Source organism: Carassius carassius, chromosome 25 (assembly GCF_963082965.1).
Source record: "Carassius carassius chromosome 25, fCarCar2.1, whole genome shotgun sequence".
Taxonomy (NCBI): domain Eukaryota; kingdom Metazoa; phylum Chordata; class Actinopteri; order Cypriniformes; family Cyprinidae; genus Carassius; species Carassius carassius.
Genome location: NC_081779.1, coordinates 28,668,442 through 28,679,675, shown reverse-complemented (window position 1 = coordinate 28,679,675; position 11,234 = coordinate 28,668,442). Strand labels below are relative to the sequence as shown.

At 39.0% G+C, this 11,234-nt stretch overlaps 1 protein-coding gene across 3 annotated transcripts; it reads left to right on the top strand.

Moving 5' to 3' along the window:
• The first annotated feature begins 7,307 nt into the window (after window positions 1–7,307).
• On the top strand, window positions 7,308–9,802 carry LOC132104530 (stathmin-like). Of its 3 annotated transcripts, none has more exons than XM_059510080.1 (5): window positions 7,308–7,415; window positions 8,534–8,580; window positions 8,693–8,865; window positions 9,119–9,310; window positions 9,392–9,802. In XM_059510080.1, the coding sequence occupies exons 2-5, from the start codon at window positions 8,565–8,567 to the stop codon at window positions 9,455–9,457; spliced, it is 447 nt and encodes a 148-aa protein (XP_059366063.1). In that variant the 5' UTR covers window positions 7,308–7,415; window positions 8,534–8,564; the 3' UTR covers window positions 9,458–9,802. The 3 variants fall into 3 exon arrangements, with proteins under 3 accessions (XP_059366063.1, XP_059366065.1, XP_059366064.1); XM_059510082.1 differs by having other exon boundaries at window positions 7,331–7,415; window positions 8,534–8,577; XM_059510081.1 differs by lacking the exon at window positions 7,308–7,415 and adding an exon at window positions 8,357–8,378.
• Window positions 9,803–11,234: the final 1,432 nt, after the last annotated feature.

The following is an 11,234-nucleotide window of genomic DNA, read 5'->3' as shown; positions in this document are numbered from 1 at the left end:
GCTGCCAAGCTCAGACAACAAGCTGCTTGCAAAATGGCAGGGGCCGTATTCGGTGACCAAGAAGATGGGACAAGTGACCTACGAGGTCCACATGCCAGACCGGCGCAAGAAACATCAGGTCTTCCACGTAAATATGCTGAAGAAGTGGAGTGAGAGGCCGGAGCCGGCAGTGTCTGCAATGCTAATCCGTGCGGTTGAGGAGGAAGAAGAGTACAGTGAACAGTTCCTGCCTGGCCGTGACGAAGAGAGCAAGCTGGATGTGAGTCATCTGTCAGAGGCTCGACAGCGTGAGCTCAGTCACTGCTTACCTGAAGGCCTCTTTGTGGAGCGGCCGGGACGGGCAGCGGTAGTGGAGCATCGGATTGTGCTGAAGGACGAACAGCCAGTGAGACAAGCTTCCTACCGGGTACCAGAACGCCTGCTACCGGTCCTGAAGGAGGAGCTGAACATGATGTTACAGCTTGGAGCGATCGAGCCGTCCTTCAGTGAGTGGAGCAGCCCAATCATCTTGGTTCCTAAAAAGGATGGTGGCCTTCGGTTCTGCCTGGACTTCAGGAAAGTCAACACCCAGGCCAAGTTTGATCCTTACCCCATGCCGAGGGTTGATGACTTGGTGGAGCGTTTGGGTAAGGCCAAGTTCCTGACTACCCTTGACCTCTGCAAGGGTTACTGGCAGGTGCCTTTGTCAAAGGAGAGCAAGGAGCTGACGGCTTTCAGGACGCCGTTTGGTCATTTCCAGTTTACAGTGCTTCCATTTGGGTTGCATGGAGCCCCAGCCACATTCCAGCGCCTTATGGATAGAGTACTCAGGGGGACGGAGGGCTTTGCCGCCGCCTACCTTGACGACATCGTCATCTATAGTGCAAGCTGGGTGGAACATTTGCATCATCTACAGCATGCCCTCTCCCTGGTGAAAGAGGCGGGCCTGACCATCCACCCAAAGAAATGTGCCTTGGCTAAAGAAGAGACTTCCTACCTTGGCTTTGTGCTAGGCCGAGGTGTCATCCGCCCGCAAGTAGGGAAGGTGGAGGCCATCATGGCCGCAGAGCGACCAACCACCAAGAAACAGGTGCGTTCCTTTTTAGGGCTAGTGGGTTGGTACCAACGCTTTATCCCAAACTTTTCTGAAAGAGCAGTGGTGTTGACTGAGCTGACCCGCAAATGCCAGCCAAATAAGGTTGATTGGACTGAGGAGTGTGATGCAGCTTTTAAAGACTTGAAGGGTGCTCCTCAGCCCAGACTTTGAGAAACTTTTCACGGTACAGACCGATGCCTCTGAGAGAGGGTTGGGGGCTGTTCTGTTGCAGGGAGACAGTGGACAACTCCAACCGGTGGCCTACATTAGCTGTAAGCTGCTGCCGAGGGAATGTAACTACTCCACAGTGGAGAAAGAGTGCCTAGCAATTAAGTGGGCATTGGACTCCTTCAGATACTATATGCTTGGGCGCAAATTTGTCCTGGAGACTGATCACCGAGCATTGTCTTGGCTGGGACAAATGAGGGATTCTAATGCAAGGATCACACGGTGGTTCTTGGCAGTTCAGCCATTTGACTTTCACGTTTTGTACAGGGCTGGAAAAGTGAACTGTGCGGCGGACTTCCTGTCTAGGATGCCACAGGGGGCATCTCCAGAAGGGGGGGGGGATGTCACGAGCTGAGCTGTGACGTGCTCACAAAGCCAGCAGCCAGCCGAATGCCGCTGCTAACCTTCACTGTCATTGCCGTTTTGCTGATCTATTATGGGTGCACTATTTACAATATCGTTTACTACAGTTTGCCATAAATACCAGCTAGCATGCAATGTTGTTTAAGGTGCAGGGAAAGGCCTACCGGCATTCTTAAATGGCAAATGGTTGTGAAATGGCAAATGGCAGAAAGGTTTGACATATATATATATATATAAAACACATGCTGTTATGTGTGCTTGGAAACATTGCATTCAGTTCACATGTAAATATATGCTTTTGAAGTATATAATTTTAACTTTAAGAAGCTACTCTCTTTTAAAGTATACCAAAAGAGTACTTCTTTTTCATGAGGGAATACTTTTTTATTTTTTTACTGTTGCAATATTAATGTATCTACTGCTTTATCATTTAAAACATGAATGTTTGCTTGAAAATGCGCTTGTGCTTTCTTTAAAATAAACAAGACTTGCTTTGATATTTTGTGTGTAATGCAGCAGGATATAGAGATATTTTTTTAGGTGTGGTGTAAATGTCCCAAAACACTGTATGTGGCTCTCGTCTGAGAGTTTGACCTTTCAAATGAATTTCTATCACAAACTAACTGACAGAGAGTGATGGGGAGACTCACTGGCTCTCATTTGTAATCTGCTGTGACTTGTCTGAATGTATGCAAACTGGAAGAAAAAATGTTGTCAAACAAGTCGAACACACACTGAACTGCATGCCCTGCATGAGCATAAACAAATGAACACTGATCTTTGACTTATACATGTTGATGTTCATTTAATTCATGCAATAGAAGAATATCTCACTAATACTGCCCTGTTTGTACTCTAGATGGAGACTTTCCTCTTTCTCCAGCTGTGGAAGAAACCATCTTTAATCACAGAGAAAAAGACACTGGGTAGGATATTAAACTGTCAGGGCTGGACAGCGTGACATTTGTAATATGAGAATGTATATATGAATTAAATACATCAGATAATGACTCAGTAGGCTGTTGTTTGTACTGTTGTTCCTTTAGTAGAAGTGTGTGTTTGAAGAACAGAAAAGTGGCTCTGTGAGACTCTCTGAGGTGTGTTTCTAGTCTAGTCTTGTCAAGACTAGTGTCTGCTATTTAGTCTTTTTGTCTTATGCCCTGTCACAGAAGCATCATGTACAGCTTCCCCTAAAACAAAACCAGAATTAATTAATTCCCATTAGAATTAATTACATTGGATTTCAAACAGGCAGATGATTGTGTTTTAATTATAAGTGTGGAAATTGATTGTCATTCTTGTCAAATGCCTATTTTATGTTGCACTTTCTGGTAATAGCAAGATTTAACAATGCAAAATTATTTAAGAACCTAAATATCCCCTTGAACGGTCACATCAGCGATTGTCATCTGCAGTGGTGTATACAGGAAAGAACCAGCCACTTTTAAATAATCTTATTTTGTTGCTTTACAGTCTGCATATTTTATCCACTGAATAAATACAGCTGGATAAAGCAAAAACTGTGTCTGTCTTCATTTCAGGCTGCAAAACAACAAAATACGATTATTTTAAAGGGGGTGATTCTTTTCTATACCCAGTTCGAATCACTTCTCAGACATTACAGTTGGACATTATACACTGTTCTGTAATTAATTACTGTGAAATGATTCTCTCCTGAAAGTTGTCACAGTCTCACTCATGCAAGGCTGTGTCTCAGTGGACACGGTTGCTATGTAACTTGTTGCTATAGTAACATCTTCTTTGAATGGCGTCTCATCCAGAAGGAACTCAGTATTTTGGAGAGATATACATTTACACATCATCAGCAACACGTCAGCATCTTCATTTCATTAACACACCTGTACATAAACCTCACTGTTTAGCCTTCCATTCAACTACAGACCTGACATATAACCTGATATATATAACTTGTATTTCAAAACATGTAGATAGACCTCATGAAGGACAGGTTACCGGCACAATATATTAACAGTTACCATGCTTTAACTTGCTATAGGAGATAAAATACAATAAATAAAATACAATATGCATTTGTAAATAGAATGCAAATTTAAATTAAGGCAGTATCACTAAAAAGAATGAATAAGGTATAGCTTTTCATAATATTTTGTTCAGTATGAATTACCTATAAATATTATCATGCACATAACATAAGGTTTTCCCTGTAACATTACACAATATGTTTAAAGTTTAAAATTCCACCTATAGTAATTTTTAATTAAATTCAGATGTATTTTTAATAAAATAACTTACATTTTATAGTCTGTTACTCCTGTAATTTTTATTTCAGTGTTGAAGTCAGTTTCTTTTCAACAGTTTTGCCCAACACACCCAAAACCAGACCAGGCACAGGAAGTCAATAATGAGTCTGATTGACAGCCTGCAGTATCTCCAGCAGTGATCAAACCCCTGCAGAAGTGTTTACATCCCTTCAGTGTTTGACTCAACAGATCAAACCATTCATGATGGAGTGGGCGGAGCAAACACTCACTATGGCATTAATTACTGACAGAGGATGATCTGAATAGATTTGGCACACGTTTTCATTTATTTGTATATTCTAAAACAGTTTCAAAAAGGATTTTTCAAGTGGATTGGATATGAAACCACTAGTTGTTTTGCTCTTGTAGAGCATCTCTTTTAGCCTTCCCTCTTCTGTATTTTGGTAAATTCTGGGTGGTGACTTCATCCTTTGTCCTGATTTGGACCACAAACACTAGCGGTACACACACACACACACACACACACACTAGCAGTGACATCACTTGCATGACTTGGAGGTCAGAGGCAGTTTGACAGTATATATATATTTTTTTATAACATATAGGCACTATTCATCCTCTCATGGCTTCATCTCATTAGGTGACATCATACTCTCAGAGGTTAAATGTGGACTGATTCGGCCTTTCCCTTGGAATATCTTGTGTTTCTGACACTGTTATAAATTGTACATTATTGTACTGTCAGCAGCCTTCTATAAACAAGTCTGTAACTAATATGAAATTAAAGGCTAGTCCGAGCACATCAGCAGTGATCAGTAAAGTATTACTCACAGTCAGTTTTACTTGTTGCAAAGATCAAAGGACCACAGATTCAACGAAATTAAAACCTCATTAATCAATACTGTATAATTAAAAAGACACAGCCCTGACTGCTTGAAGAGATTTATTTAAAAGAGCAACTTCTGATTAAAAGATTGTGTGGCATTTAATGTTGTCAGTAGGTTATCTGAAAGTGTAGAGCAAAACTCAAACTGACAGCACATTACTTACTGTATGCTCTTTCTAGCATCCTCCCTTCACAAAGAGACATATCAGTCCAAATTATTTTAAAATATAGACAGAAACAAACAAGGCAACTTTATTTGTATGGTCTCTGTACGCAGACCCAGAGGAGAACAATGATTCTGCGTTGAGTTGACTGCTGTGAAATCTTTATAATTTGCTGATTTGCTGCACAATAAACATTATTATTCATATGAAAATAGTTGCTCTGCTTAAAGGAACTTTCAAGTGGTACTGTATATACATACACATTTACAAAGCAATTAAAAAAAATACATTCATTCATTTATTCGGACAAAGAAACAACCATTAAAACTTAATGCAAAAGATTTTCTACACCTTAATGGGGCTTATGATTTTCAGTTGTCATGAATACTGTGATTGCTATAACCAGCACATAGTGTAACAAAATGACCTGCCCCTGCGGGACACGGCTGAAATGGCCTGTGCTTATAAACAAACAAAAAAAAGAAAAAAAAAACTTTTCTGCTCATTTATAATCATTTAGCAGCCATGGTAAGGCCTCTGTTTGGAGTTTCACTGTAAAATTACTGTAAACCTATGGTCCGGGCTTCCTCTGATATAATATTGTCCTATGCAGTTTACATAAAAATGAATACATTTTATGTTTGAGTTCATGCACATTCTTTTGTTTACATTGATTGTAGAATTAACTATTTTCTGCTGTTTTGGGTCACCATTGCGTACACCATCTCAGCATTTCCCTGTTGTTTTGTCCCACACAGACAGGGCTTGGGGCTTGTTGGCATGGAGCAACCAAACACCATCTGTTCCTCCATCATTGTGCCTGGACACAAATACACATTATATTATGTTGAATAATAATAATAATAATATTGGTGGAATGATGAGTGACTTCCCTTTGCCCGCAACATTATGCAGTTCCAAATGTGGAAAATTAGGTAATCAGTCACGGCTTATGACAAAAACCAGATGGCAGTCTTGGCCTGTAACATGACATGAAATACTGCCAGAAGACAAATCAGTTAATTTAATCAGTTGTTATTGATTATCAGTTTAGTTCATGTAATCTATGACTATGCATGATTGACATCAACCATTATTATTATTATTTATTTTTTTGCTGCTGCCATTAAACTGATTATATTGACTGAAACTAACACACATCACTATTTGAAATGCTTGCAACAACATGAAAAGGATTTGCCTAAAAACCCAAACTTCTATCATTCACTCGCCCTCAAGCTGTTCCAAACCTGAATGAGTTTCATTCCTCTGCCGAACCTAAAACAAGACAGTTTAAAGAATGCTGGTAACCATACCATTGATGGTCTTCATTGACGTCCAAATTATTATTTTTTTTAATTTTGTTTTCCCAATATGGAGGTCAGTGGGGACCAGCGGTTATTTGGTTACCCATATTCTTCCAAATATCTTCCTTTGTGTTCAGCAGAAGAAATAAACACATAAAGGTTTGAAACAGCTAGATGGCAAGTAAATGATGAAAGAATATTCATTTTTGGGGTGAACTATCCCTTTAACCAGACATGGAAATCACAGTCTTCTGGTAGCAAAATAGCCACTCAAGTAAATTAATAATGAATTGGTTTGAATGTACAGTTACGGAGTAGAACAATAAATTAAAAGAAAAATGGCAAGGCCTACAATCATCTTCATGCTTAAAGTTATTGATGATAACAGAGAAAATATATATTTATAATATATAGTTATAACTCAGATTTGCTAGACAAATTAATATGAGAGAAGAGGAAAAAGACACACACACACACACACACACACACACACACACGCACACACACACACACACACAGACATATTTAGCACTCCACATAAATTGGAAAAACTGTCAAACGGAATCGTCTCCCCTGGTCTGCATCATGTAAGTTTGTATATCTGTACTTTCTTCTGCACTGGAAGCTCTCGCCACCAACACAAACTTCTTGTGTGTGTAAACATGACAATAAAGCTCTCTCTGGCTTCTGATATACCTACACTTCTCCTTCTGTATAAACATTTATTTACAAGCGTTATAATGACTACCATAGTCAAGCTTGATAGTTATAGACCAAGGTTCACTCTCATCAGCAGCCAGCATCACCCGCAGTTACGTAACCGTCTCAATAAAACAAGAGCAGCCGTCACACCGCATCCGACTCAAACCGTTCATCCCCAGCAGAAGACACTATTCAGATATATCTATTTTTTGATGATTCCTAATGAATATCAATAGTTGCAAAATGAATAACAATTCTGCCCCGTGTTTAAGCATGTTGTTGTCTGAGAGAACTACATTATCCGGGAACCAGTGAGCGCAGCCAATGAGCGTCAAGAACACGAGGTGACGAGGTACATTTTATCCTTTTATGCGGGAACTTGACGTGAGCTGAGAAAACGGCGCGAGCGAGAGCTTTGACATCAAACCTGGATCGTTTTGTCTGAAGGTAGGTGTGCCTGCATTGCCTGCATTGTTTTTTTTTTCTTTTTAAATGCGTACTTCTTAATTTGTGCGAATTTTCTGTATGCCTAGGATTATTGGAGTGTAGTAGGTTTATATATTTCTGTGACATGCATGATATGAAATGTTAATGGAGGCTTGCTTGCTTCTAATCTAGCACAGTGAGTTTTTTTATTTTTCACATTAAATCATGTTTTCAAGGTTTTGGTCACATTTAAGTAAGTATTCAAATAAAACGCTTCGTTGGTAATAGTATAATCTGATAAACATCCAAAAGTCACGAAGTCTCTGACCTATATTACGATAAGCTGCCTCGTTCATCTGAATGCCTGTTTAAAGATGGTCTTCCTGTTCTTTTTGCCACTGTGCTTTTGTTGCATTCAATACGCGTTGTGCTGCACGAATGCTGTGTTTATGTGCCCTTAATATGCATCTGCGTTGAACCAGACCGTTGCAGGATGGAGTGCAGCGCGAAAGGTCAGATGGCAGGATGTTTTTGTAGTGTGCTTGAGTTATCATGGAGCTGTAGAAAGAGCAGGGCGGAGCTCAGCGCGCGCGGTGTCTTTGTTTTGGACCTGTTCTGACCTGTAAAAGCGCCTTTCTCTCGCCACTAAATGCACTTCAATCTCTTGTGGCTCATTCTACAGCAGCAAGACGTTAAAATGGCATACTTCGTGTAACGACAGAGTATACAACTTTTTTTTCTTTTTTTTCCACAAGTCTGTGGTTTTCACATGCGCTGGCAGTTGGTCCTCGGGTCACGTGTGTGTGTTTTTGAAGAATACGCGCCAGTTTTTTTTTCTCCCGCGAAACTAGAAAACATTTGCGCGCTAAATTCACAACATGCCCCCCCCCCCTCTCTCTCTATAATTGGTGGGCTGTAGTTTAGGGACCCAGTTTATCGAAAAAGGTACTGTTGGGCAAACTATTAATTTTCTTTAAATAATGTGTAAGAGTTATATATGTATGCTGTTTATATAAAATCCAATAGGTCTGTTATATTTCAACTTTTAGATGTAGTTGAGTAACATTGAGTGCAGTATGACAAGGATTATGTGAATACAGTATTGTGTGGGACACTAATGTGGCTGATTTGGTTTTCAGGCATACGTCGAGCCTCTAGTCTTCTGCAACAATGGCTGCTTTAGGTGGTAAGACCTGTATTTATACATGTGTAAGACATAGGCATTTGACCGGATATATCTGGATATATTTGTAGTAGTTGAAGCAGAGATGATCCCTTAATATTGCTTGTTTTTTTAGATATTCGTGTTAAGGAGCTGAACAAGCGTGCCTCGGGACAAGCTTTTGAGGTCATCCTTGGGAGTCCTGCTCCAGATGCCAAGACTGAGTTCCCTCTCTCTCCTGCTCCGAAGAAGGATCTTTCCTTGGAGGAGATCAAGAGGAAACTAGCCGCTGCAGAAGAGAGACGCAAGGTGCATACCTATACTGTTATGTATTTATTTTTTTCTCCATACATTTTCTCCAACATTCAAGGCATGCCAAGGTACATTTAACAACAATAAATGTGGGTGTGTATAGGATTTTCTCCAGAGGTAAGTATTGAGGTTCATTATACAAATTTTTTTTTCATTTTCAACCTGTTCCTGGAATAAACTTCTTGAATTGAGTGTTTTAAATCTGACAATAATGCATTTAAAAATTATTATAATTTTTTTCTTTCTCTAGTCTTATGAAGCGGAGGTTCTGAAACACTTAGCAGAGAAGCGTGAGCATGAGAAAGAGGTGCTTCAGAAAGCTCTAGAAGAAAACAACAATTTCAGCAAGATGGCAGAAGAGAAACTGAACCAGAAGATGGAAGCCAACAAAGAAAACCGTTCAGCCATCATGGCAGCCATGAATGAGAAGTTCAAAGAGAAGGTACAGGTGATGTGTTTTCATAGATGGGTTTTATGATAAAAAAATAAAATAAAAGATTAATACTTTCTGCTTCTATTTTAGGACAAGAAGCTGGAAGAGGTTCGAAAAAACAAAGAAAACAAAGAGGTCCACTGTGAAGAAAACTGAAAAATGTGCTATTACAGGGGATGGTTTTTTTTTACATATCTAAAGATTTTTTTATTTTATTTTTCTCCACATAAGAGGAAAAAAATAATATACAGAACAAACAAATGCAGCATTTGGTTTGGATCGAGCAATGATTTTACACTTTGACCAACTCAGTAACCATATTTCTTCATCTTTTCACGTGTGTATTTTTCGCTTTAAGCACACGACTGTTCTTTGTACAAGTTTAGACCGGATGTTGGAGGGCTTTACATGTGAAATGCAAAATAAGCAATACCTGTTGACATCTTTGACTGTTAACTTGTCAACTTAACGGTTGTGCCAAATAAAAGAAGTACTTAAACTAGTGCTAGTCTTCAAGTGTTATAGTGTGAAAAATGGGTGGTGACTTTCAAAGCAATTCTTTTGCAAAGTATTACATATTATGCGTTATGAGAAGTCTATTCATGTTGACTAAGTTAAAATTAGATAAAACTTTTGTTTTTAATAAAGTAAGTATAGGCTGAAGTTATGGATACATATTTATGCTATTTCAGTGTCAGCTGATCACAGAGGAGCAGATATAATATGGGTTGTGTCTCCCTCTAGTGTAGAAAGTGATCAGTTCTTTACCAGGTGATTTATCTCAGTGTGAACCAGTTTGCAAAATGCTTTTTCCCAGCTCAAGCCAGGTGTGTTTAAGAAATGGGGCAATTGAAAAGTCTAAGAGTTGGTGACGAGTGGCAGGTGACCAGTTTAGAGGGACTGCACAACTGTTCATGAAAGATTCGTAATAAATTGAAAACTTTATCTTTTTGGTCAGGTAATTGATCTGACTCTGATTCCCATTAAAAATAGAAGGTAAACGTCTTGCCTGACATGATAGTAAATAATCATGTCTTTGGCATATATTTTTAATACTTTGACGGTTGTTTGAGCCATTTAATTTCCACAGTTTTGAGCTCATAGGATTTTGAAGGTGAGGGAACCAGAAACATCTGTATGGTTTATTGTCTTCGGTGAGTAACTGGGTGTACAAATTACTCCCACACTCTTGCTGAACGTGAAACTTTACAAGTTTATTGTAATTTGCTGAGCTGTTCCCTGCACCCTTGAAAAATACAATTACTTTTTTTCAGCCTTTAGTTTGTATAAAATATATATTTTGAAGAATGTTGCTTACCAAACAGTACGAGGAAGAAAATAATAATAATAAAACTATGGAAAGTCAATAGCTACCAGCAACTGGTTGCCCACCTTTTTTTAAATATCATCATTTGTGTTCAACAGAAGAAATAACCTCATACATGTTTAGAACAACATGAGGCTGTGTAAATACAGTTTTCATTTTGGGGTGAACTATTAAATGTTATGAGCCCTTTAAATGTTAAAATGCTCTCAAGTGTCCTCTCAGTGTTGGATACCATTATAGGCCAGTTATGTGAAACTGAAGGAAATATTTAGCTGATCAGTATATAAGCACAATTCCATTTTTGTTTTATTATTAATTGGTGATAATCCGACTAATAATGACTAATTACTGTCAAATTACTCTCCGTCTGACTGCTGACATTAGCACTCATTATGTCAGGTTTTATAGTGGATTGGTCCTCTAATGCACACCAATGTGGCTTTAACGAGAAGTGAAAAAGAAATCGCATTCCTTGCCCTACAATTGTGTGTCTTTGTAAGTATATTCAATACATTTTCATGAGTGGAGTCAACATGGAGGTCAAAGGTCATGCACACAATTGCTGGGGTCAGTGTTGTGTCAATGCAACAACAGTGCTCTCGGCTT

Bases quoted from the DNA above. Each gene is read 5' to 3' on its own strand.
- LOC132104530 (XM_059510080.1), top strand. The intron at 8,866-9,118 runs GTGCATACCTAT...TTCTTTCTCTAG, and splicing joins CTGCAGAAGAGAGACGCAAG to TCTTATGAAGCGGAGGTTCT. The intron at 9,311-9,391 runs GTACAGGTGATG...CTTCTATTTTAG, and splicing joins ATGAGAAGTTCAAAGAGAAG to GACAAGAAGCTGGAAGAGGT.